The sequence below is a fragment of the Poecile atricapillus genome, chromosome Z, assembly GCF_030490865.1.
Source record: "Poecile atricapillus isolate bPoeAtr1 chromosome Z, bPoeAtr1.hap1, whole genome shotgun sequence".
NCBI classification, from domain to species: domain Eukaryota; kingdom Metazoa; phylum Chordata; class Aves; order Passeriformes; family Paridae; genus Poecile; species Poecile atricapillus.
Window position 1 is genome coordinate 6,444,080 of NC_081289.1, and position 26,631 is coordinate 6,470,710.

Consider the following 26,631-nt stretch of genomic DNA (forward strand, 5'->3'; position numbering starts at 1 on the left):
CTGGAAAACAGAAGAGATCTCTCTGGGCTTTGCTCCAGCCAAGAGGACATTTGTCCCCTCCCTTTTGCTTTCCTGTCTAAATAAACAATCCAAGTTTTGGCACCTAATGCAGATTGCTCTGATTCACACTGTGCAAGGCTCTACATCTCTGATGTGCGGGAACCTCCCCTCCTGGCCCCACTCAAGAAGGTGACAGTTCTAGAAAGTGGAGCAGATGCCAAAAGTCAAGGACCCCTGAATTCTCTTATACAGACCTGCCACTGAACTGCTTTATGGCTTGAGTGATTTACATGCATCTTGATGCCTTTGCTTGACTTTGAGTGGAGAGGGATCATGCGAAGTCTTGCTTAGAGCATTTTAAAGATGCAGTGTACTCAGCAGAAGGATGAAGTATTTTGTTGCATTTGTTCCCAGACTGTGATATATAGGCTGCACATTGGCAGCTGGTGACCCTCCAAAACCACGTGGCTTTCGGTTTCCTTTTGACTGCCTTTCTTGCAGAAAAGATCTCATGAGTCTGTAAGAGACTGTAAGTAGAAATGAAGAAAAGGAGACAGACCACTTTGTGTGCTCTGGATGTTGACAGCAATGGCTTGAGCTTACCTCTATTCTTCACCATGCTGCCAGGTTGCCACCCAAAAGTGATGTCTCTAGGTCAGCAACTTGCCTGAACTGCTCCCACCACAGAAGGAATCACTTATCCACTGCTCTCCAACCTGGTCCTTTACCTGGAGCTGAAGCTGAGCTGTGCAGCTCCTGGCCCTCTGCTGATACAAAACACAAGTGACAGAGGCTGTCTCTTCTTCCACTGGGGACCCTTGGGCTCCTTTACACAGACTCTTGATGGACAGTGCATAGCAAATGGCTGTCCAGGACCTTTTCCATTTCTCCAATCCAGGTACTGGTGGCCACTTCTCTAAGAGCATTTCTGGCCCTTTGAGTGTTCCCAGCTCCAGTGTCTCTCCTGTAACTACTCCTCATGTTCTTTCTGAGCTTATTGGAGCATTCTCATCCTTACGGCACCACCCCTAGCACATACACAAACCCTTGGGCATCCAGGAGATTAAGATGCAATAAAGATCTGCTTTTATCAGTCCTGGCAAGGCTGTCTGTGCTGCCACCTATGGCAGCTGGACTGTCCAGGGAAGGACAGGTTCAGGAGCGTTCATTTAGTGCATTTGCTGTGGTTTCAGCTGTGCAGCACTACCAAGTTTTTGCTGAGCATGTGTGCATTGCTAACCCAAAACATTTCAAAGACTTCCTGCTTATTTTTTCTTGGGGCAAGGGATACATAGAAGGGACTTCTGTCAAATTTTGTTATGACTCCAAAGTGGGAGTTTGCCAATGAAAATGTCACTTCACTGCTTATATTTTAACATTGCAAAACAATTATTTACCACCTAAAACTTGTTCTCAGAAATAGCTGTGTGTTTGTGGAAAATTTCAGTAAAAAGAAAAATGACTATCCATAGGCAGATAACCAAAGAGACAGATGCCATTGCATGCAATCAGCATTAACCAAAGCAGCCAGCGATTGCTGGAACACTCTCACCAGGAGAAACCATCAGGCACCTCAGAAGTGGTGTGATGCCACCAAACCCAGATAATGGAAAACCAAGTAATAGAATCATTGAATAATTTAGGTTGTAAAAGACCCTTAAGAATGTTTAGTTGAACAGTTAAACCAGCACTGCCTTGTTCACCACTAAACCGTCCCCAAGTACCACATCTACACGTCTTACAAATACCCTCAGTGACAGTGACTCAACCACTCTGTGTGACACGGTGACTCTGCTCTCCCTGGGCAGCTTTTTTTTGCCATTTTGGTGAAGAAATTTGTCCTTATACCCAAGCCAAACCTCCCCTGGCACAACTTGAGGCTGTTTCCTCCTGTAATCTCATTTGTTACCTGCAAGAGGAGTTTTGTATAGCCTCCTTTGTGGATGTTGTAAAGAACCATAAGCTGTCCCCTGAACTACCTTTTCTCACGCTGAGGCCCTCAGCTCCCTCAGTTTCTCCTCATTAAACTTGTGCTCCAGACCCTTTCCAAGCTCCATTCCTTTCTCTGGACACACTCCAGTACCTCAAGGTCTTTCTGTGATTGAGGGGCCCAAAAGTGAACCCAGGGTTCAAGGTGTGGCCTCACCAGTGGCCAGCACAGGGGCAAAATCACTGCCCTTATCCTGCTGGCCACGCTATTGCTGGTACAAGTCAGGTGCCGTTGGCCTTTTTTCCCACCTGGACACTGACTCATATTCAGTCACTGTTGACCAGCGCCTCCAAGTCCTTTTCCACTGGAAAGCTTTCCAGCCGCTCTTCCCCCAGCCTGTGGTGCTGCATGGCGTTGCTGAGATTGAAGTGCAGGATTTCATCTTATTTAATCTCATGCAATTGGCCTCAGCCCCCTCAAGCAAATCAACACTCTCAACTCTCACACAGCTTGATATTATCTACACCAAATTTTGATCTCCCAAAAAGATGACTCCTCACAAAGAGAGCATTTCTCCTGCCCCACCAAATCCCTGTTGTGCCTGCCTTCCCAGACATCCCTGATGGGATGGCTTGGCCTGGTTTCCTGCACAGCCAGTGAGCCCTCCCAGCAGTGCCACATGTGCTGGACGTGCTGTCCTGCTTGCTGTGTTTGTTTCAGGGGACTAGAAACATGCCTGAACCCAAGCACATGCTGGAAATGATATTTCACACGCAAAGCAGGCTGGTTTGGAGGGAAATAGGTACATTTCTGTGATTAAATGAAAATAATTGGGGTTAAATAGGGAGGAAAATGAAATTTCCTTGCAATTACTTGGATTTGTTATAAGAAAGAATGACATATGTTTTCAGTTTTATCTTCTTTCTACAGTTTTGCCTCTATGTTTTTCTCCTACTTTCAGAAATTAATTTGGGCTCCTTTGCCTCATTAATGGGAGATTACCTAGCTTGGCAAGAGGTTTTGTGTATTAGAAATGGGCTTTACTGATACAACTCTGAAACACTGATGTGCTCTTTAGTTCCAAAACCTCCTTCTGCCAAAACCCAAGCAGAATAGCATGTCTATTTCCCTAAATTATTATTCAAACATAAGGAAGTAATTTTTTTTTTCTCAATGGTTTTGGTGTTAAGGAGCAAAGAGAGCTGCTAACAGTGTCTGCTCCCCATAAATCCTCCCTCACTTTGTGGTTTTTCCCCAATTATTCAGGTAGGGGTTTTTAATCAGGATGATACTGGGATTTGTGAGAATAATTTATTTGATGCATTTTGTTCTATAAACATCCACTTTCAAAAAACCCCAAAAATTCAGTTGTAAAGTCTAAAAATTCAAGGTGTTTTTGGGTGCAGATCACCATCTGAATTATCCACTTATGCTCTGGTGAGGCATACAAGCGCTACAAAAGTTGTGACAGAAGTAGTACAAGAGAGATGTGTTGATGGTTAAAAGAGGACAATCCCTAAGAGAGCAATTTCCCTTCTTCTCTTCTCTTCTCTTCTCTTCTCTTCTCTTCTCTTCTCTTCTCTTCTCTTCTCTTCTCTTCTCTTCTCTTCTCTTCTCTTCTCTTCTCTTCTCTTCTCTTCTCTTCTCTTCTCTTCTCTTCTCTTCTCTTCTCTTCTCTTCTCTTCTCTTCTCTTCTCTTCTCTTCTCTTCTCTTCTCTTCTCTTCTCTTCTCTTCTCTTCTCTTCTCTTCTCTTCTCTTCTCTTCTCTTCTCTTCTCTTCTCTTCTCTTCTCTTCTCTTCCAATTACTCTATCCTGTTACTATTAGTTTTGCTCTTTCACTTCTTCTTGTCATCCTCTGCATCCATTAGGAAAAATTTATTTGTCCACAAAAACATCCCCACAGTGAACACAGATGCCAAAATTCCCATCCTTGTCTCCAGTTGTGTCCAGCTGCTCTGGAAACCCCTAGCACTGGTTCTGCAGAAGTTCTGGCAGCCTTCAAGCTCCTGATATGTTTTGCAAAAGCAGATGTTACTAATTTGTAAAGCATCTTTGAACTTCTCAAGGGGGGGCTGACACATTTAGTGTTGTTTCTAACCAAATGGGGATTTATTTTTTTTTTGTCTTTCTGTTTTTCACCAGGATGTTTTTTGGGTTTCTATATCATCTCTTGACAACCCATCCAGCTATGCCAACCACCTCTTCATTTCTGCATCTCAGTCTCTCCCTCATAGCTTTTCAAGAGGAACATACTCAATCATGTCTTTCCCATTACTCTTGGAAATGACATGAAATTTTATCCTTTTTGCAGGTCTCCAGATGAGCTGATCCCTGAAATTGCCATGGACTGGTCTAAAAATTATAGCATGTGTCAGGTGGGCCCTGTGTGACGTGTACCAGCCTGGGTAGACATAATCCAAATTCCTCATTCCACTTGTGTTTCCTGCCTGTGCAGCCTTCCTGGTCACTCTCTGGATACTGTCACCAGCAGGGACAGGCAATCAATGCTGACACTTTAATGGCATTTTTATTTAGGTTTGGCATCCCCTGTTACTTGTAGAGAGGGTTAACTTGTGACCTGATCTGACTGCTAGTCCTTATCTCTGGAAATGATCCACACCCAAGCAGGAATGAAAGGAAACAATCTTTTTAGGTTTTGCACCCAGTGATACCATTTGGGGTTGCATTTGGGGAGGTTCTTTTTTTTTCTTTGCAGAATAAACAAAATTCTCACAAAACTTACAAGGAGAACAAAATGTTTTACTTTTTTTGTGGTTTTTTTTTTTGGAGGAAGACAGAGGGGGAATCAGGAAGAAAATTCCAATCTTTTCATTGAGCAACAAAAATACCAGCCAAAAGAAAAAGATATTCAACACTGTGTTTGGAAAATCTTTAAGAGTAGCAAAGATGTAACTATATTAGTTATACTTTCTCAGCTTTATACAAACACTTATAAAACATGAATGAATACCAGAGGGAATATTTTTCTAAACAAAAAATTAAAACACAAGCTTTTAATACCTATCCCAGGAAAACCAGTTCATTTATTTATAGAAACCAGAAAATAAACCAATAAAAAGTAGTTACTTTCCTATGGATTTAAATTTTGGAGTTAAAAATCTCTTGATGGCTTCTAGGGAAGCCTAAGTTCTGTAATAATTCTTAGGAAACAGCATTGCTGACTCCAGCAGAAAACAATTCAAATTGTGGTGATGTGGGAGGCGGAGCCTTTGAAACTGGTGGAGCTTGTGGAGGAGTCAGAACCTTAAGAAATGCCAACATTATTTCTAAAGAGGGAAAAAAAAATGTATTTCCAAAAGGACCAAGAGTGGAAGGTAGTGAGAGTCAGCTTCTGTGTTCTGCTTGGACTGAAGCTCACATTTGAAAGCTGATATGGGCTTTTCCAAGTGCAGGTATAGTTTCAAGCATTAACATTATCAGCTACGGATACTGATGCCTAAAACCCCACTGCTTGAGCAGAAGTCAGTTTGTAAATGCCTAATAAAGGATATGATGGACTTTTCTTTTTTAATGAGATAATCAAGAAACAGATTTTACTTCATATTTTAAGAAATTAACTATATCAAATGTGTAATAAAAATATTTTCTATAGGATTTTAAAATATATACATATATAAACTACCTAAATTTTTAATGCCCTGTTGATATTGATGTGGTCTCTACAGGTTTTAAGTGTAACTAAGTGAGGCTGCCCAGCAACCTCAATTATACCTCAAACAGTGACTACAAAACTTGAAGCTTTGTCCACACTGTAACTTAAACCTGCTTGAGAATGGGATCTGAAATTTCCTGCTGGACCTGATCCAGCACCCACTCATAGGCTAAGTCCACTCCTGACTGCAGGATTAGGTCTTAGACAGAGTCCCAAAATTATGTAGTTTCCAACCTGCTTGGCTGACCAATGATAAAGGCACCTGAGTGAGTTACTGAGAGCCTTGAGGCACTTCTTGGAAAAATGAAAGTTGTTATATATTTGATTTAGAATAGTTAAGGATATACAGGAACAGTCTTAAGACAGTTTGGGCACATCTATACCTCGTGCTGAAGAGAGGCACAAACTGCCTGAGTCTCAGTTGTAGCCTATGCCCAGGCACTGGATGTAGACTTCAGTCAAGCTCAAGCAGGATTGAGAGCCTGGGGGTGAGCAAAGGACATCCATGCCTTCCTCCTTCCCACCGCATCCATCCCTAGATCCCAAGCCTTGCTTGCCCAGCCCATGAGGAGGAGGTAAACTGGCAGGAAGAACTCCTGTGTCAAGTGCCTGCAATGGCCCAGAGGGCTGGGCTGGCACTTCCATCAAAGACAACCTGGAGGTGTTGGAGGTGGAGGTGGGTGAGGAAGGAGAAGCACAGATGACTGTCTGGTCCTGTGTCCACTGAGAACAGCGAGGACACGGCTTTGGGCAGTTCCAAATCCAGATGGCATTCCTGTTTAAACTGGCACCGTGTCTAAAGCAAGTTCAGATTCATTTTCCATGCAAGGTTTGAAGCACAGCATAGACAAAGTGTGTGAGGGCCAGACCCTGATCTAATGCAGACAAAATTCACCATTACCACTGGCCTGAGCACTTACCCTTGCATTATACTTTAAGGTAGGTACCATGGGAGTTCTCCTGCTTCAAAGAGTTAATATAGGGGATTTGACCACCTGCAGAGGAAAGTTTCTCACTGAGCTTTCGGTTCACCAGCTCCATGTGCCTGGAGTTTTTCCTGGCTTGCCGGAGAGACCTCTTGACTTTCTTCACTCGATCCCGCAGCTGCTTGTTGCGCTTCTCCAGCGATGCCACTTTCTGCTGCAGCTTCTTCACTCTATCCTCCTCCTCAAACAGGGCCTTCTGCACCGAGGAGCACATGAGCTGTGGGGACAGCAGAGGTGAGCTTTACACAAAAAAGTTATCGTAACAAGGGTTAATTCAGACACTGCAGAAAACACCTCACAACTTCTCAAAAGCAAAATGCTTATTTGGAGTAACTTTTACTTTATTTTTATATCTTTTTAAGTAAAATCCTCTCTCTCACTTATGGATTTAGTTAAAACCCAAAATTGTAAATCTTAATGATAACAGTGATTCAAAATTACTTTTATGAACTGTTTTTTCAGACCTGTCCAGTGCACTTAGGCTACATTGAGTTTATGAAGAAAGGCTGTCCTGGTATTAAACTTGGGTAAAGAGGTGTCACTTTTGGAAAACTAGCTTTGAATCAGCTCATTAGCCCTTCAGAAACCCCAGACTCTGATGAGAGCCTGCCCGTTGCTCTTTGTGTCAACATGTGAAATGAGAACAACACCTGCCAAACACAGAACTTGTTATTTTGCCTTTCCAAGAACAGAGGTATCTTCAACAACACATTACATTGTCTTGTTTAAGAAAAATCCCTAGAGGGTAAGATCTCAGCAGTCTCTAGGAGCATCCATGATCCCAGAACTTTAACAGAAGTTATTATTTAGGGGGTCATTGCCTGAAAACTTCCCCTTTCACTCTACCCTATACAACTTACTGCAATCTTACCCCCAGAAGGGACATCAAGTTCTTGATGTTCACTCATGCCAGTGGCTCTTAGATACGAAATAAAAAAAGAGAGGTGGTTTCAAAGGTGTTGTCCCCAAGGCATCACTAGAAGAATACCTCACAGGGCATTTTCAAATCCACTGGGTTGGGTGATGGTACAATTGCAAAAGATCTGTTGGACAAGTATTCATCTTCTACTACCTCATCCTAGGATGACCCAAAAGATGTCACTTATCTCATGGGCATGTTTATGGTCTCACTTGTAGCCTGCTTGTAGGTGCAGCAACAGGAGTGGGATGACAAACACCAGCCAAAGGGCTGCTGAATAGTTTCAATTCAAATAAGTTCAGTTTCTGACACACAGCCTCACTTGGGATGGGATTCAGCTGCCTTCTCTTAAGCAGCTAAAAGTGAGACTCAGGTCTGGGCTCCTCTCTTTGCATTTTTCCCCTGTAATGTCTGCAGGGAGAGACGCCCTTCCAGGGGCTGACTTGCACCTTCTAGGGCAGAAGGAGGAATCACCCTCTGAACACAACCATCTCCTTTTACTGACCGCAAAGACACCAAGTTCCATTTTTTTCTACCTGGAACACATTTTCCAGGCAGAAAAAGATGAGCTCAAGGACAGCTCCACCAAAAAATTTCTGATTTAGAAGATCCACATCAAAATTAATTTCTCCTCAGGTGCCTCCTGCTTTTTTTTTTTCCTACAAAAAACACCCTGAGATATTTTATTGTGCCTGTGGGACTTTCATCTTGCTGCTGCACTGTGAGGACAGGCAGAGTATTCTGCTGGATTTATCTTCAAAATATGTCTAGAAATTCTTCTATGTGTGTCAAGCACTCCTGGAGTTTGGATGGGCTTTCTCTGGCAGAACATTTGGAACAGACAGGGAATCTAAATAAACAAGTAAATCCTGACTGTGATGATGAAGGATTACATGTTTCTTTCCATCTTACTTTGTAGTATTTTCAACAACTGAAAGTTGGGGAGGGAGCCTGCCTTGATGAATAACATTTCATTTGCTTTGGAAACCCCCAGCAGTGGGAAACCATGGCCAGTCAACACAAAAATAGCAACTGCTTCCACTCCCTTGGAAGCTCTTGTTCCTTGAGCAAAAGCACTGCAGGGTTTTGCTATATGGCAAATTCTTATCCCAACTGTTCTCTCACTAGGGTTCTTTTACAAATGAATGCTAGCGAGATGGGGAGCTCACAGATAGAGGGCCAGGAATTGTGTTGAAAAGGAGAGTTTGGTTTTGATCACAGTTCATTCCAAGAGCTCTTTGAAAACAGCCAGCACATCTTGGCTTTTGTGTTTGCCAAACCCTTGCAAAACCTCAAGCAGAACACTTCTTGAATTTAAATCCCCATAAAGGAGGACACTGAGTTAGGGAAATATGTTTGTTGGGAAGACATGAGGTGGAAACTCTGCTTCTCAAGTGATTTCCTGCATTTTCCATGGCTGCAGTGATAGGTATGGCCTATGCCAGAGTCCAGTGCAGAGGAACAAACACTTCATGCAGCTGAAGTGGGAGGTTGTGTGAACCCAACTGCATTTCTGTCTGGGCTGGCTGATGGGGGAATAGCAAACATCAGGGATGGTATTATCCTCATCTCAGAGACACTCCCAAACATTTTAAGGTTGGTCCTCTGTTAGCAGAGGTAGAACTGCTCTACAGAGCCACTCAGAAACTTCTCAAACACCATCAAAAAGCTAACCAGCTCATTTGCTTATACTGTTTTTATACAGTCCTCACTCTCCAGTCTGAAACACACAGTTCAGTGCTTAAATTATCTGGAGATATCCAGAGACATCACGGGAACAGCACAGTTCTAAAAAACAGAGGTACTCTGTGACATGCACAGCTTTGTTTGCCAACAGGATAGGTGATAAGAAGAGCCCAGCTTGATAACTGGATGCCTGCCTGCAACTCTAACACTACCAGCTGGAAAATAAATACTTTGATCCTTCTACATGGGGAAAAATAACAAGGTGGAGTCCTCTCATTCTCACTGGCAGGTTACACGCAGCATTTTTCACAGGACTCTGCAGTGGGGATGATGATGATGATGATGATAATGATGATGATGTTTAAGTGTGACTGCTGTCCTGTCTTTGCTGTTACTGCCTGGGGCTGGGATTCACCTGACTGCAACCAAGTTATCCTTAAACTTATGCTGAGAACTGTGTTACTGTGACAGCTGAGAGCTCAGGACAGCCTGGATAACCAACCCAGCTGCTGAATAAGCTGGTGAGAAGTTAAGCAGTCCAAGTAGCTACTTGGATGCTTGAGAAATGAAGAGAAGGACAAGGAAATGGCTCCTTAGGCAAACCTTATAGGTAATTTTCCAAATTCCCTTCAAAATTTGAATCCCTTAATGACCCATAATTCAGAAGAGTTGTTTGGTCTGAAGATCTGTCTGCATGTCTCCTTGTTCCACAGTTTTGTTAGGAAGGCATTCTCAGCAGTGGTACACTCAGGTTCAGAGCAGTACCAGGAGATGTCATGAGAAAGGTGGCACAAGAACCATACAGATCCTGAGGATTTATCCCAGACAATCTACAGCTGTGAAACACCTATAAATATATTTGAGTATTCATCTGAGAGACCACATCACAAATCTACCGAGTTTAAAGTTTCACCATACCTAGGAGATTTACAAAGTCTGCCAAAGAAATCAGCATGTAATAAATAGAATAGAATCACAGAATCATTGAGGTTGGAAAAGACCTCCAAGATCATCCAGTCCAATCACTAATCTAACAAACTGATTTTGGAACATCACATTAGAGGCATGCGCGCCCCTTACCAAACACCCTGAACTGAGATATATATATATATAGATAGATATAGATATAGATATAGATACATAGATATAGATATAGATATAGATATAGATAGATATATAGATATAGATATAGATATAGATATAGATATAGATATAGATATAGATAGATATATAGATATAGATATAGATATAGATATAGATATAGATATAGATATAGATATAGATATAGATATAGATATAGATATAGATATAGATAGATATAGATATAGATATAGATATAGATATAGATATAGATATATGTGTGTGTGTATATGTATATATATGTATATATGTATATATGTATATATGTATATATGTATATATGTATATATGTATATATATGTGTGTGTATGTATATACACTTATTGACAGATACACATGTGTCTTCTACAAGCTTGAGTGGCCCAGTGGATAAAGGTGCCATGGATAAGGGTGTGATGGTAGTGTTCAGCCACCACAAAATGTCCAAAAGTGGTTGAAGTTAGTGTTACAGAACTCAAGTCACCCAAAACCCTGCAGTGGCATCCAAGTCTTGCTCTTCACTTACCCAAGGGACTCATGTTGAGTCCCAGCTATCTCCTTATGCACGCTCCTTATGGCAACAGTGCTAAAAACCACTGGAGTCCCACTACCTAGAAGTCTTTCCTGTGGGAGTGAGTGTGTTGCATGGAAAGAGAGACAAGGAATCAAAGAATAATGGGAGAGGTCTGGCAGAGGGGAGTATTGGGTTTGGGATGGAGTGACTTAACCTCCAGTTACTGGGATTTTTCAGCCAAGACTAACACTTGTGCTGAAGTGTGGAAAAGTCCCTGTCAGCACTGTTAAAGCCTTGTGTTGGGTGAAGTGCTGGGGGCATGGCAGTGGTGAATTAAACCACCTTTGCTTGCTGCAAGAAATGCATTTTCAGAGGTACAGAATTGGGGTCCCAAGGACATATCCAGCACCACTGACATTTCATCCTAGGAGCTCATATGAATCAGCAAAATGCATATCCCGTCTCCTGGATGGAGAAAGAAATTGTTGTGGCTGTTGTTACCTTGCTGAGTGCTGGGTCAGCATTTGCCACAAGAAATGTAATGGTTGTAGCACAACTCTCCAGTTCATTCAAAATATTAGAGATAGGAATTTCTTTGGGGTATGAAACACTGCATACAGGAAGCCTCTGCCAGGCTACACCCACCCAGAAGTATCTCAGCACTGTTTTTCTTCCTCATTTCACTCCTCACTAAAAGTAGATTTTCTCTTTAAGCTCCTTAGATGCAGCTAGTCAAGGGAAGTCATCTTTCTCAACAGTCATCAGAGAGGAATGGGCACATCCTAGAGGAGGTATCTTGCACACTTTAGACACTTCCCTTCCGTGGACAAGCTTTGGAGACTCCTGCCTAGATAACTATCTCAGAGTGGGATGCATGTCACTGTGAGTCCTATCAAATGCCATCTGAATGACACTGACTTCCCAGGGCAGGCTGCAAGGGCAGGATACAGATAATTTTCTTGGAGTTTGGAGAAATTTCCCCTGGAAACAGACACAAATCCATGTCCATAGGCACTTGGGGGTCTTTAAAACGAGCTTTTTTCTGATCTGCATCAAACCACTGCTTGGTGTGAAGGTATCTGAACTGCTGGTGGCTCTCACCTGAAGTGGGTTTTGCTGGCATCCATTGCAAAACCCCACACTTCCCCTTCAAGCTCACAGCCCTTACACCTCTGTTCTGGCTGGCAGTGGTTTTACAGGATGCAGAGTCATTACAGGGCACTTGAGAACTGGTGAAAAGAGCTTCAGACATGGAGGTACCTGAAGAGAGGTCTCCGGCCCCAAAACTACACCTAGAACTTGTCCTGAGGCATTGCTTTCCCCTGGCACTTGGAGCCCTGAAGCCTGAGATGCTGCTGGGAGGATGGAAACAAAGATACCAAGTGACAGTCGCATCAAGACACCTCTGCCAGGACTGGAAATGGGGATGGGAATACATCGTCACAGTCACTGCCAGTGCCCAGAAAGGGATCAACACCTTATCCCCTATACTTGTGTAGGATAAAAGTCAATAGTTTAGCAAGTATAGAAACCACACTAATCATGAAGACAAGAAAGAGGGAAAAAAAAAGGTGTAGGGTATGAGCCAGACTGCCTACCACAGGCACCTCACTCGTGCCAAGTGAGCAGATAAGTCAGTCCTGACAGTAAATCCCTAAATTCCCTGCCCAGGCAGTGGGAGACAGAAGGTCTCCAGGAAGAGAAAAATAAATCAGGAGGGTGCGAGCTCATTCTGGGGCATCAACAAGTTCCTTTCCTAGGCTCACTGAGCACGCAGTCAGCACGGGAGGCACACAGGAGCCAGCCCGCTGCTTTTCCCCGGCACTGAGGCGGAGGAACGCCGCTCTTGCCTTGTTTCCTTTGAACACGTTCCTCCGAGCGATTCGCGCTGGATGCCGCAGGAATGCGGTGGTGAACTGGGAGGGGATCTGCAGGGAAGTCTCGGACTAAGCTGTTTAACAGGAGCAGCCGAATTCCTGCTCCACGACTGAGCTCCGTGCTCAGCCCCACCTGCCCCATCCCTTGTGCCTTCTGCATTCCCAGGAGCTTCCCAGCAACGTGTACCTGCCGAGATGGGCCACGGCTGGGGAGGCAGAGAGTCTTGGAGCCCTCACAGGGCTTTACCCCCGTGCAACTCTGCCAGCCTCTTTGCCTAGACTCGCATCACCCTCCTCGGACTCCCTCCACCAGAACTTCCCAGCGTGGCCAGTGGAATAAGGAGCCGTGGGGTGGCACACGGCTCCGTGGCGTACAAAAGCAGAGACGGCAGCCGGGACACCACTCCTGGCTCTCCCCCCTGTTCCGGGGGATGTACAGAGCTCATTGCAAGGGCGGCGAGCTCACAGCTCTGCAGCACAGCTGTTTGCCAGGCAGAAACACAACCCAAGCAAATGCAGCCTCTGCCTTCGCTCCTTATAAGCACCACGCGTGGCTGGTGGGTATTCCCGGTACACCTCTGTCCTGTTCTGGTCAGGAGCACACGGGGCAGGTCTGGATTAAGCTGTTCGGTTATAGGTAAATGATTCTGAATGTTAAAATGCAGTACCCAGCTGAGCTAAAATGAAAATGTTTTGAGGAAGGACAAACAAAATATTTTCTCCACAGTTTTAACAGGAAAATGTGTGTTTATGTCTACCTTACAAGACAGGCTGCTTCAGAGATTTCTGCATTTTGCTCTGCCTGAACACTGAAAATGTCCAAATAACAGAATCTTTTTTTTTTTTTTTTTTGGTCTCAGAGCCGATTGCAGTTTCAGCAGAGCTTCAGAAGTCTCTGTGTGAGGCTTTTTTTCCCAACAATATGTACAGAACCTTTCCATTACCACAGCTACTAAAATTACCAAAACTTGCTATCCACTCTAATTTTCAACTCAGCTTTTCCCCACCTAGTATTACTATTGTCAAAATAAAACCAATTAGGTCTGATATGCCTAAAACTACTTTGCTAATATACCTTAGCTCAAGTGTATTGTTCTCTAACTGAAAGTTGCTCCATCTAAATTTGTTTTACTTGGCTTGTATTTCAATAGGATTAGATCACCATTCCCCACACGCATACACACAGAGAGCTAATTAAATACCAAGGAAGGGATAAAACCAGCAAGACCCAAAATCAAAGTGTATTGTGTCCTTCCTTTTCATTGGTGGGAACTCAGGGAAAGGAGAAACTTCTGATCACCGCAGCATAGCATCTTGTGATTTGCTCCTATTTACTGATTTTTTTTTAATGAACTGACCTTTATCTTGCATTACAACAGCTTGTAGAAACCTCCTTTATTTTAGTAGTCCTGTCAAGTTGAGGGTGTAGATACTAACTCTGTAACAGAGAGCTTGTGAAACTGCAGGCCATATAGCTTCTCAGTCCTGCCTGAGAAGCTAGCCTGAAAAATTCATGGGAAGATTTAAAACAATCCTCACAGACAGAAAACAGCCTTGCCAAGTGCTGTTTGTCTGTCCCTTGTTTTCTTTGCAGGAGAAGGCCAGGGGGTAGTGTGCCACTGACCAATGATGGTAATGTAGTAGTTTACTAACCAATAAGAGTTTCCTTTCTGTACTTTCCACGTATCAGTCTATAAAACAGAGCTAAAGTAATAAACTACGAGAAATTCTCCTGAGTAACTCCTAGAGAGTCTGTGTCGCCTCTTCCCAGCCATTCCTAATAGAGCGACAAGAGGGCATACACCTTATAGCACTGTAGCAGTGAGGGAAGTATAGGATATCCAAATATACCATCCCCAGATGCAGCTGAAGCTGAGCACCAGCATCAGATGGTGAAGAAAATTATTTGTCTTTATTAGTATTAATTTGCATGAGAATAACATTGGTTTAACGTAGCATTATACCTGGTCTGGGATCTTTACATCAAGTGTGATTTATTTCAGCCTGATGTATTACAGCTTGTAGAGTTCCCTGGCAGTCCTGACAGAGGTGACGGATGTTTTGGTGTGGCAGGTGCTGCAGGAATGCCTGTAAGCTGAGGTATACTTAAACATGGATGTAAGGGGTACAAAAGAACAGGTGGGAGACATGGACTGTGGGAAAACAAGGGACACATGGAAACAAGGTTGATTAAGCTCTTAAGGAATTCAGAACCACCTGGGGGTAAGGCCATGCCAGACCTCCCTGTACCCCTCAGCAGGTTCAGAGTGCAAATGTTCAGAGCCCACATCCTCTGCCACTGAGGAGGGAAGAATTTGGATCAGTAAATATATAACAAAATTAATGTTATGTATAATATGAAGAGAACCTTTGTTTCTCTGTCACCTATAAGTCAAAATGGGGAAAGAGAGAAGCCAAGCAAATCCCAGCAGGCTGTGGGTGAGTACTGGCAAATGGCCACAGTGTGACTGCAAAGCACTGAATGCTGCCTCTCAAGAAAGCAAAAAAATAGACATTTACTGTAGTTGGAGACCATGTCTCCTCCCCAGAAAATATATCATACCCAGGGGTGTTTGTATGCACAGGGGCAGAACCCATGCTGAGAAAGGCAAATCTTTAAAGTTAATGCAACATCTATAAAAGTCAAGTTCCCCTATAAATCCCTCCGCTCTGGATGTGTTGGCTTCACACTGCACACAAGCTGCTGCAGCTCAGCTGCCTTTACAAACAGATAGGATTTCCTTGGCTGAAGGCTCAGCTGGAAGCCCTGAGCGTGCCCTGCTGCTGTGCACGGCTTCTGGATTTCAAAGAGAAATTGAAGGTGCCCCATGGCAACCTGCTGCCCCACGGTGCCACTGGGGAGGGGGAATGTTCACATCTCTCCTGAGCATCCATAGGAACTTCTGGTGACATTTCACTTTAATTCCCGGGTCTATTTGGGTCCAGAAAAGCACAGGAATTGAAAAGACAACACTCAGACTTGTATTTATCTCTGTTTGGTGGGGGTCCCTTCTGTGGAAATGTTTCCTACTCAGGACTGAGGTTACATATTTTAGCAGGCTTTCTGATCTTTTTCTACAGTCTTTACAGAGATAGAAATTCCTTGGGAGGATGAGTCAGAGGAATTAATTTAGAGCAGGGATTCAGGCACTAAAGCCGAGTTGAATAGTACGGAAACAACTCCAACACGGTGCTTACGCACATGGTGGAGATGCCCCTGTGATGGCAGGAGCAGGACAAGAGGCCCTAATGAAGCCTTTTCCTGCAAGCAGTAAGGGATTTGTGAAACCTGAATGGAAGTGATGGCAGCAGCATTGAAGTCAGGCTGGGTGAAACACACAGGCTTGACAAAGGGCGTCTGCATCTGCTCTGCAAGCCCAGAGCAAAGAGGAGACCTCAGCAAGGAGCTGTTTGCTGTGCCCTGTGCCAGCAGCCTTGGGAGAGGTGACTGAGCCAGCAGGGCTGAGGACCAGGTCCAGCCCTTATTCAAACATGGAAGTACCACAGGTTGCCACAGCATGAAGTGGAAAAGCCTCAGTGAGGTTGAAGAAGCAAAGACAAAGGGAGGGAAAAACAAACATCTGTGATCTGTGGGGGCTCTCTGACTAATGTCAGTGCTGAGAAAAGGACCAAGTGCCTGAGAGACTAATCAGCATCTCTGAACAACAAGCTCCAAGTACTAACATCTGGCTGACGGGAGCTCACTGCTACTCACAGATATTCCTGTCCCACCAGGCAGCCCAGAGCAGGCTGTCCACTGTTCCCGCTGCTGCGTGGGCTATAAATCCTGAAAGGGCCCCAGACCACCCTGGGTGAGATAAATGGGCAACAGGCTATTATGAAGATGGCAGGATTTGGCAAATAGACAATTTTCAAGGTGGAAAGATACGATATTTAGAGGACCACCCTCCTGCTTGCATGTACTGAGATGGCCCTAAGCATTCGGGGCACTAATGGCTATTTCTATAGGAGACAAAAGCTGTTTTCACTCCAGTATAATTCTTCAGATCAGGTTCTATTCCTGGGCCAGTATTTCAATTCTCAACAGAAACACAGGGTCAGGAAAATACAAGGTCATATTTTAAATCCAATGTTGTATTTAGTGGCCAAAATTTCTCCCTGCTGCTTTGCTGCATTTCATACAGACACAGAAGCACCAGAAACTCCCACCATGTGCTGCACATCTTACTGCTTTATACAAGGAAAAGCTTTTCACACAGGGCTGGCTACAATGCCCATGGAAAGTAAGGTCATAAGGGAAGCATGAGTCAGGCCTCCCCATACACACAAGCCTGGAGCACTCTTTCCAGTCTGATTTCAGGAGATGGAGGTCTGCAGCCACAGCTACACAGGACAAAATGCCCACAGGGCTGGTGGATGCCCTGTGGTGAACTCTTCCCTGCAAGCATCTAAATTATAGAGCACGCATCCCACTGCTAGTTAATGTTGCAGTGGTGGCTCTCAACTGTTTAATCCTATGTTAGTAATTGTGCTGGAGAGAGATAATTACATAGTAAGTGCCACACCACTTCACAGTGAGCACATGGTGATACCTTTGAGCTACAGTACAATCATGCACTACCTTGGGGTTTGGCTCTTTTGTGAATAACTGCACTGAGGTCTGAAAAATCTCATCATATCCTGCTGTTATGTCTTTTTACCTGTAAAATCTGCTATTGTTCCTAGCCAAATACTTAGGGACAGACAGCAAATGCCTGTAAGTCTGCATTACTGTTTGTGTATGCATGGACTTTAAATGTGGTTATGAAATTAATTTTCTCTATCAGTCCAAAATTCTTCTGTGGAATTTGTTATGCTTTTTCCATATTTCTCTGACACAGAAGTTATCTGTACTTTCACCAGCTTTGTATTGCATAACTTTAGCAATAGTAATGGCCAGGGAATGGACAGCCTTGAAGAGCAGATGATCTGTATTGCCTCACACCCCTCCTGCAGCAGCAATCACAGTACCCACACCAGTCACCATCCACACAACTCCACAAAAATTGCCTAACATGATAGAATTTAAAACAAAACAAAACAAACCCAAAAAGAGATAGCAAACCCACTCTGAGGAATTCAGGACCTGGGCTCCAGTCTAGCCCCATAATTAGGACATCTTTTGGCAATTATAATGTTGGAAGAACAAAATCTCTATCATTCTGTGTTATCTGAACAGCTTGCTCTCATTAAGCAGCATGTGCATTTCACACCTCATCAAAGAGGGCAGATAAAACACTCTTCCTTATCAGAGGAATGGGACTGGAGGTCTCCACTACAGTGAGGGCAATAACCAGTTAGGGGATATTAAGTCCAGTAAATAGCTTCCCTGTGCTTCAATTCCCTGTCTCCAAAAATGGGGATTACAGAACATCTGTGATTTGTAGAGTTTCTGAGTCATTATAATCTAATCCACAATGGTCTATATTCAAAGCCTGAACAGTGTGTATGGGACAGGAGCAATAGCAGAGCCAGGACTCATGGGCAGATATTTCACTTGCATACTGAATGGCCACAGTGCTTCTCTGTGCAAATTCAGACTATGAGCCCAGAAACCAGGCTTTTCCTTAAGTGTTGGTAGGCATTGCCTGTAACAGCAGCCTTGTCTCCTGCAATCTGGAAACATATTGTTCAGTAAGGATCCTGGACAAATTGCCCATCACTGGACCATGTGAGAGATTCAACTTTCAGTATTGAGGGATTTAGTCAATACAAGTTTGCAATATGAAAGTTGTATCTTCTTGTGTCATTGATCAAGGCATTTAAGTTCACATTATCCAAGAAGGGGAAAAAGGCTTTGTGAACATGGCTTAGATATGGCTCAGATACAGGAGCAATGTCCATGGTCCCAAGACCAAGATTTCAAGTATGATCAAAGGGACAACTTCCAGCAACTGCATTTATTGGGCCATGGAAAACAAAACAAACTATTCCTTAGGCACGGTTCACCAACAAAATGGGTGTGAGTGGTTAGGCAACAACATAGTAATGGTCATTCCTCTTATCATTCTGGACCTAAGGGTCAGTAAACGAGCAGAAAAGCCAGCAGAAGAATACACTAGGGGTTTTTACAGGAATGAAAGAAAACTTTTATTCTCACCCATTACCTCGGTCAGAAATTAATGGGTGTGTGAGGTAATCTGGAGCAGCACAGAAAGAACATGGCACTAAGCCTCTGGAGGGAATGGTAAACACCCTTTCCTGCAGCTATTTGAGGCCTCTCTTCATCAGCCAGATGTGGTTTAGGGTTAGGACATGTAAAGTGCAACACAAACTCAGCTGATAAAACTGGATGACCAATTTGTTTAATCTGAGCCCCATTCAGGTGATTTCTCTGTTCTGCCTTGCTCTGTTTAATCCTGCTAATAAGTACATCCCTGTACTGGCATACAGCACCTGCACTTCTCATGGCAGTCAGTGTTACTGAAAGCCAATTAAACTGATGATCTATCCTGCTCCATCCAGATATTTGTGAGGCATTTCAAGTCTAGAAAAACAAACAAACAAAAAGAATCCTAGGAAATTGCATCATTTCAAAAGTTTTTCCTTTCACATTCTCCCCACCCGAGAGACTCTGCCACTTAGTAACATTTCTTTATTTAATCCCTTCCTAAAATACTCTTTCACCATTGAGAAGTTTGCAACTGTTTTGGAGTGGGCCGAGTTGTTTGCTGTTTTGATGGAGAGAAACAAAATTGTTTCCTGGCTGAGATTTATGCGTCAAGATTTAGCTTGCAGCCAGATTTTTTTTAGCCAAGTTATAAAATCTGAAGATAATTCCAGCTCTCATCGTCAGTGACTTTTATGAAGCAATTCAGGATATGTGCAGGAATAAAAAGAAACTCCTCACCATGGAGGTTTTAATGGAAATGAAGAGACACATTCCTGCACAGAAGGAAAGGGCAGGAACATATGTCAGCCTAAACAGAGCTGTCAGAAAGCAGAATCCCAGTTTACTAAAAACTCATGACCATTATTGACAAACCCAGGTTTCTTTAGTGCTTTGGATGCAAACTGAGAGTGAAGCAGAGGTTGCACTTGCCTGTGGACAAAACAAAGCTGAGTTTTGCCTAAGATATCAGGCTTTTGGAAATTCAAGATCAAACACTTGATGTGATACTCTAAAGATTCCTGAGATTATTAAAATCAGTGCTGGTCATCTGGTCATGCTTGGCCATGTTTTCTACCAAAAGGACACAGAAACGCCTCACTAAGCCAAGGATAATGTTCTGCTTCTCCACATCTTCTGTCACATTTGCCATGTCAGACCCTGATGGGCTGACCTATGTCTGAGCAGTAAGGTGGCCAGAACACGTGTCAGTGGACAGGCTTAAAGGAAAGAATAGAGAGGAAGAAGAGACAAGTAACTGAAAGTTCCAGAAACCCACAGTGAGACTTGTTGGCCTAAAAATGAAGGTCTCAGGTGAGACACCCCAAAAAGACTGGGACTGTCGGCTGCGTCCACAAGATCAAGTTAATTTGAGCAAGAGGAATGTATCTGTAGACTGAAAATCTAGATGTGTTTGGGGTGAGCAAACAGACAGGGAAAGGCATCAGAAGGTCTGTGTCCAGCTGTGGATCCCTCATGTTCCCCTTAGGAGCTGGTGCACATCATACAGGCATCAGGAGCAGTCTGGCTGTGTTTCCCCCAGGAGGAATCTACTCATTGTGCAGCAAAACCTCTCTGTGAATTGAACCAACAGTTGTCAAGCAAAGTTATGTGTCTCCTACTCACCAGACCCATTCCCTGTCATGATGGAGATTGCACTGATTTGGCACATCTGGCAAACTAAAACAGCTCTTGTTCACTCGGGTGTTTTGCCTGAGCTCCGTGGCTTGGGAAACTTCAAACAGGAGACCTCACAACCATTGCAAAACCTGCAATGCAACTGGTTTCACATTTGCCTCTCATCCTTCCTGATGGGCCAGCTCCAGGCTCTGGAGGTGTTTGGGGTGGAGGCCCCTCACAACTCATTTGAGGACGGGAGGTGGGGATAGATGTGCAGTGAAGCTCTGGGATTGTGAAATCCAATTATAACTCAGAAACAGCAGCTAGTGGCTCCCCAGCGTCATCTCCTACCACAGGTCATTTCTCTCCCTGAAGTCCCTCTAGAAGGCTCAAGCAAAGAGGAGGCTAGCTGAGCTCTAAATCAGCTCACCTATTTCTTGCCACTTGATGCACCACAAAACTTTACTGGTGCTGACATCCATGCTCTCTCAAACTCCTACATTTTTTAAGAACAGTTGAACAAGTGCTGGGAGAACACTGAGCCTGTGAAGCCACCTTGGCTGTGTTTCAATTCTTCTAGAAAGATCCTAATGCCACACAGACATTTATGATATGTTTGTACTTGCAACTAAGTGCTGGCTACACTTGAGGTTGTCTGTAATGAACTCTCTCCACAATACCACATGTGAAATACAAGCAAAGAGACAGGCATATTGGTTTCAGAGTTATGTGGGAAGGAAGGCAGATGTCTAGCAGCAAAAAGAACTCAGTAGATGCAAGGATATTGCCCCCCAGTTCTGCTAATCACTGTCCATGCCTTAGAGCCAGGTAAAAATTGCTGAAGTGAGTTGCTGAGATATCACCAGAACAACTGTGAGGCTGGAGCTGGACTGAGTTCCACCAGATGTTCAAATCCATGAAAAAATATCAAGAAATGTGGCTGACCTTTTGTTTTTGAGGCTGGAGAGCAACAGACTGGAGAAGACACTTTACTAGGGACTCAAGGCTGTGAGTCCAAGACTTGCTTACATGACCAGACAGCAATCTGAATATGGCAACAGAAAGGAGACCAAAAGTAATGTGGTAGCAGATAAAGAAGCTGCCATCTGTCCAACAGCTCATGACAGCTCGGTCATGCCTTTTGGAGTCAGTGGTGTCATTGCTGGGGAGGTGTAAATCATGTTTTACATTAACGACTTAAATACTTAAATTTAAGGAAGACTGTTGAAAATGCATTCCACATCCTTTGATTGCTGAGGTAATATTTATGAGGTATTTCAAAGTTTAATTATTAAAAAAACTTTTCAGTCAACTAGAACTGACGCATACATAACAATAATAAAGAAACACAAAAATTATAGGGATAATTCAACTTAAACATGAGTTGATTCAATTACTGGGCTCAGCCCTCAAAGTTCAGATGAAAGAAGATCTCACAAGCAATGTTCCACCTCTACCACTTCTCAAAGTAGACCAATACTCTAAACTAACAAAGCTACTTTCATCCAAAAAAATTCTGAATGTGGTTTCCTATTCCAAACTCATTTATTGCTTTACTTTCCATGTATAACTTGTCGTTTGTAAGAGCTATACAAAACCACATAAAAGGGAAGAGGAAAGGGAGGGGTGCTGTAATAAATTCTGCATTACCTGAGAAGACAGGTAAGTGTCTTCTTGTGCCAGCTCCCCTTGGTGTTAAATTGCAGGAAGGGGTTATATGCAGTTATAAACTCATTGATTCTGAGCTGAGTTTTGAATATTGGGTGGTGACACAGTGGTTATAATTGTGGGTTGCCTGGACTTGACAAATGTGGTTAAATTACAGTAAAGTTACAGTAATGGCCATGACAAAGAATGTCTGTAGCAACCACAAATGAGCACTCCTCAATCTTCACCCTGTTATGAGTTTTACCACTACAGGCATTACGGCTCACAAGGAATTCTCACACAGCATCTTCAAAGCTTGCAGAAGCTCAGAGGAAGAGGACACAGCTCTGATCAGCTCTGACAAATTACAATCAAGTCACTGTTACAGATTGTCCATGTCTTCCAGGGCAATACAGTATTGTGGGGCACTTTCACTCCTTATAGCCAGCTGGGTCAAGAGCTTCCTGAAGGCTACCCCAAAAATCTGTCTCCTTATTTCATCAGGACCAAAAAACCCTGACCCTGTAGCAGCTGTGTGAAGATGTTATTCCATCATCCCTTTCAACGACTACTGGACACTTCCAAGCACAGTCTGCAGCAGCAGGACCAGCATGATGCATCACTGTGTCCCCAGCTGCTGGCAGGTCAGCAGTGTGCTGTAGATCTACATCTCCTTCCTGCTCCTTTTCAAACTCCACCATGTCAGCTGAGTTGAACCAGTTTTCTGGATGCCTTCCCACTTCCTTAATACTTCAGCAAACAGCACTAAGAGTGTGAAAGGGCACAGTGCACATCTTTGAAGGAACCCAGGCCTGACAAGCTCCTCTTGGCTGTCACTGCTGTGTCAAAGATCTATTTGCCTGTTTTCCCCTTGTTTTTAAAGCTGCTCTATAGTGTGTTTTACTGCATTTGATGGGGAACTTTAATAGGCTCCATACAGCAATGCTTTTTCTCACCCTGACTCCTCAGCTGTAGTAGAAATTGGAAAGATGGTGCCTTGGACAGCTTCTGACCCTGCTCTCAAGGCTGCTTCTTATTCACTCCTGTGGTTCAGATTTCTTTGTAAACATAGCTGTACATGACTTCTTAGGACCCACATGGAGGAAAATCCCTAAGAATGGGCTTGGGGCAAGGACACTGAATTCTCCATTACATGTAGTCCCAAACCCCATATTTCCTGCCAGACAAACTGGGAAATAATCCACTGTCCAATATGAGGCAATGAGGGGAAAAAAAAATCAATTCTCTTTAAACCAGATTGTATCAGACTTCCTGTATAAAATTGTTGGAAGTCATTCCTTTTGCTCGCCAAATGACCTCAGCAGGTGCATATCTTTCCTAGAAAAGAGATCCAGCCTATTTTTCAGTGATAGAAAATCCATCATGACCCCTGGCAAACTAAAGATTAATGATCTTCACTTTAAAACCCCACTATATTTAGGTTGGGTTATATGGACGCAGTTTCAAGCTGCAGGTCAAAAAAGAAAAATATTTAAGGCAGAATAGTTCCGGTTTGATTTCTGAGTCAGGAAATCCTTGCTGTAATTGCAGTCTCCCAGGTAAGACACACTTCCCCCCTGTGCTCTCACCCAGACCACATCCAGGTGTTTGAGGAGGTTCTACTTTCCTCTTCAGAGAAACACAGTGGCCTCTAGCAATGGCTAATTACCACTCTGCTGATTGACAAAGTGCCAAAGAGTGAGCACTGCTACCTCCATAACCAATAATTACATTTTTGTCAGGCTGCCAAGGTCCTCACACACACCTGCACGCTGCCCACACAGTAGTTACAAAGAGATTTATAATAATTAATTGTAGCATTCCTATCACGCATCTCCCCACCCGCTTCCAGCAGTAACACATGAATCCAAAGATGAGCATGTCTAACTTCCTCTCCTTGTTAACCTTAGAGTAAAGCCAGTTAAGAACATCTTCTGCTTGCATTGAGCCATTTTTCTTCCTGACATCCTAATTTAATTCTAGGTGAGGAATCAAACCTTTTTCTCTTCTTCTTCAGTTTTACTCTGGTTATTTGTTCACGCCTTCCAGACTAGTCTAGACAGTCCTACCACTTATGATTTTCCTGAGATGGATGCTTTCCAAACAGTACAGCTCTCCTCCCACAGAACATGGGCCAAGCTTCACAAAACCAAACCTCTTCCCACGGATCACCATTTCCCCAGCTAGCAATTAACTTCCAGAACTGAAGAGGTAGGAACTAAAGACCATGCAAGATATTCACATCCCAATTTCTAAAGGCATCTAATGTCCATGTAGCATCCCATCAAGCTGCATCCCTCATTTTTATCCCCTCCCTACTTCGTGCTCACCCCTGGAACTTCTCAACCTGCTAACAGTGATGAGCCCCTGTTGCAGTTCTTGTCTTGCTGGTCCTCATGTTACCCTTTTTGGGAAAGCAAAAAGTCCCATTGAAATTTTCCTTCTCCCTGATTTGCTTCTAATCTGTTTTGCATTTTATTCTTTCTTTTTCTCTCTCTCTCTCTTTTTTTTTTTTTTCCTTACCATGCTCTTTTTTTTACATCCTTCTCAGTTTTCACTTTCTCTCACAGGTTGCTGGCACTATTGACATTCATCTGCATTTAATCTTCTTGGGGTTAAGTCTTACACACAAATATTTGCTTTCCCTGTTGGCACTTCCAACAGTCTAGGCAAAACTTTGAAATTTCCCTGTGGCAATAGCAGTGGGAGGTCTCAGACAGCCAGGGAAGGGGTTTTACTTGTTCTTTTCTCAAGAACTTGCATTGCAGAGTGTTAGTGGTACCTGATTCCTATCCAGAATAGGGGAGGAACAACCTTCTCCGAGGCTCAGACATTAAGCTTGGTCTGTAATTTTGAGTCCTGTGAGAGGGTGGAAGATAAAGGTCTACACAACCATGAATGCTATGAAGGGACAATATAGACTGATAACATCTTCCAGCAGAAGAACTGGGAGTATCAGATAATAAAGTAGGAAACAGGTTGAAGGCAATCAAAAAGTTGTGATTCTCAAGAAAAAGCTGGACAGCTTTGTGAGAGCTAAATTGACTGGATGTCATTGAATCTATAGAAACAAATATATAGAAATCACTTCACCACAGAGACTTCTTTACCTGAAAACACCGAAGAATGGGAGAGCGTCAGCTAGAACTCTCTTCCTGTATGCTTCCATTGATACCTGACTTAGGTATCTCTTGGCATACTGTGGGTCTTGGGGTTGGGACATGGGAGAATGCTGACAGCCTTTTACTTTACTTCCTCAGAAAACTGCCATTTTGCACCAGTTCAGGACTTCTGACAATAAAGCACCTAACAAAGGGACTCTTGTACCCCACTCCACTGCTGGCTGAAGCACTCTAGTTGTTGTAAGAATTACATACAACATACATGTTGTATGCAATGAAATTCAATCTTTCCTCACATTGTAAGATCAATACTGAAGTAGACAAGCTCCTTAACTCCATTCAGCTAATACTTAAATACACCCAGTCAAGAAGACAATCCAAAGCCAGAATATTTATCATTAAATGCATAGGAGAAATATGTCCAGAGTCACATCTACAGTGTATACTTGAAGTTCAAGCAGAAAAAGCTCTAAAATAAATGTTGAATTAATTCAAATAGCCTCATGACTGCTCCAATAATGTTGACTGCATTAGAAAGATTATTCCAGTTATTCTGCAAGCTTTAGAGTTAAAGGCTTTCTGTGTCAGAGACAATGTTCCCTTTTGGTATTGACAACATATGTGTCCTCTCTTTTTTTTTTTTTTTTTTTTTCTTTTCCTAACATTATTTTTAAAGTGTTTTTTATTTATTTTACACATTTTGCACCATTTCCTAAACCAGTTTGTGATTGACCACAGGCCTTAAAAAAAGGGGAGACAGAGGTTTCAGAATTTCAAAACACAAGGAATTGCTTTAAACAATTTAGAAGATTGGATTTAAATTCACAAAACAAAACTCTACATCCTTCATGCATTCAGCAAATTTTATCCAAAAGGTTTTATAAGCTAGAAGATAAAGACTCCAAAATGCATCATAAGCTCCAGCCAAATTCAAGCCACCTGCTCCACACAGCAACAGATACAGAAGGAGGACTCCAGGAATGCTGCAGTGCTTGATTCAAGTTCTGGACTTTTCCTCATCCACTGAATCTAAACTGGAACTGCTATATCCAGGAAAAGAAGCCAGTAAGACAGAGCCACAGTCGTGGTCAAGGTGTTGTGGCATAAATGGCCCAGGACCATGTCAGTCCCTTTTAGACACAAATAAGTTCATATGTGGCCAAGGCCAGACCACAATGTGAGCTCAAATGACCTCTGTTCCTGCAACTGATATATTGTTTTTGCCCTGAAAGCCAGCAGAATCTGAAAACATCTGGGTGCAACATTAGGAGATCTTTCTACTCCCATATTGTGCTGGGCAAGGATTTCCAAATCCCTGTGCTGCTTTAGCGATGTCAGGAATACTGACTGCAGATGAAACTGCAAGGGAAGGAAAAGGAAAAAGGAAAAAAGGAAAAAGGAAAAAGGAAAAAGGAAAAGGAAAAGGAA

At 43.1% G+C, this 26,631-nt stretch overlaps 1 protein-coding gene across 1 annotated transcript in view; it reads right to left on the reverse strand.

Moving 5' to 3' along the window:
- Positions 1-4,736: 4,736 nt before the first annotated feature.
- The window catches only part of LOC131572855 (coiled-coil domain-containing protein 3-like), a gene marked incomplete at its 5' end in the record, with an annotated part of 35,661 nt that continues 13,766 nt past the window's right edge, over positions 4,737-26,631 (reverse strand). The window contains one exon of the mRNA XM_058826253.1: positions 4,737-6,807. Coding sequence (XP_058682236.1) covers positions 6,532-6,807 — 276 coding nt within the window. The remainder of the gene's footprint in view (positions 6,808-26,631) is intronic.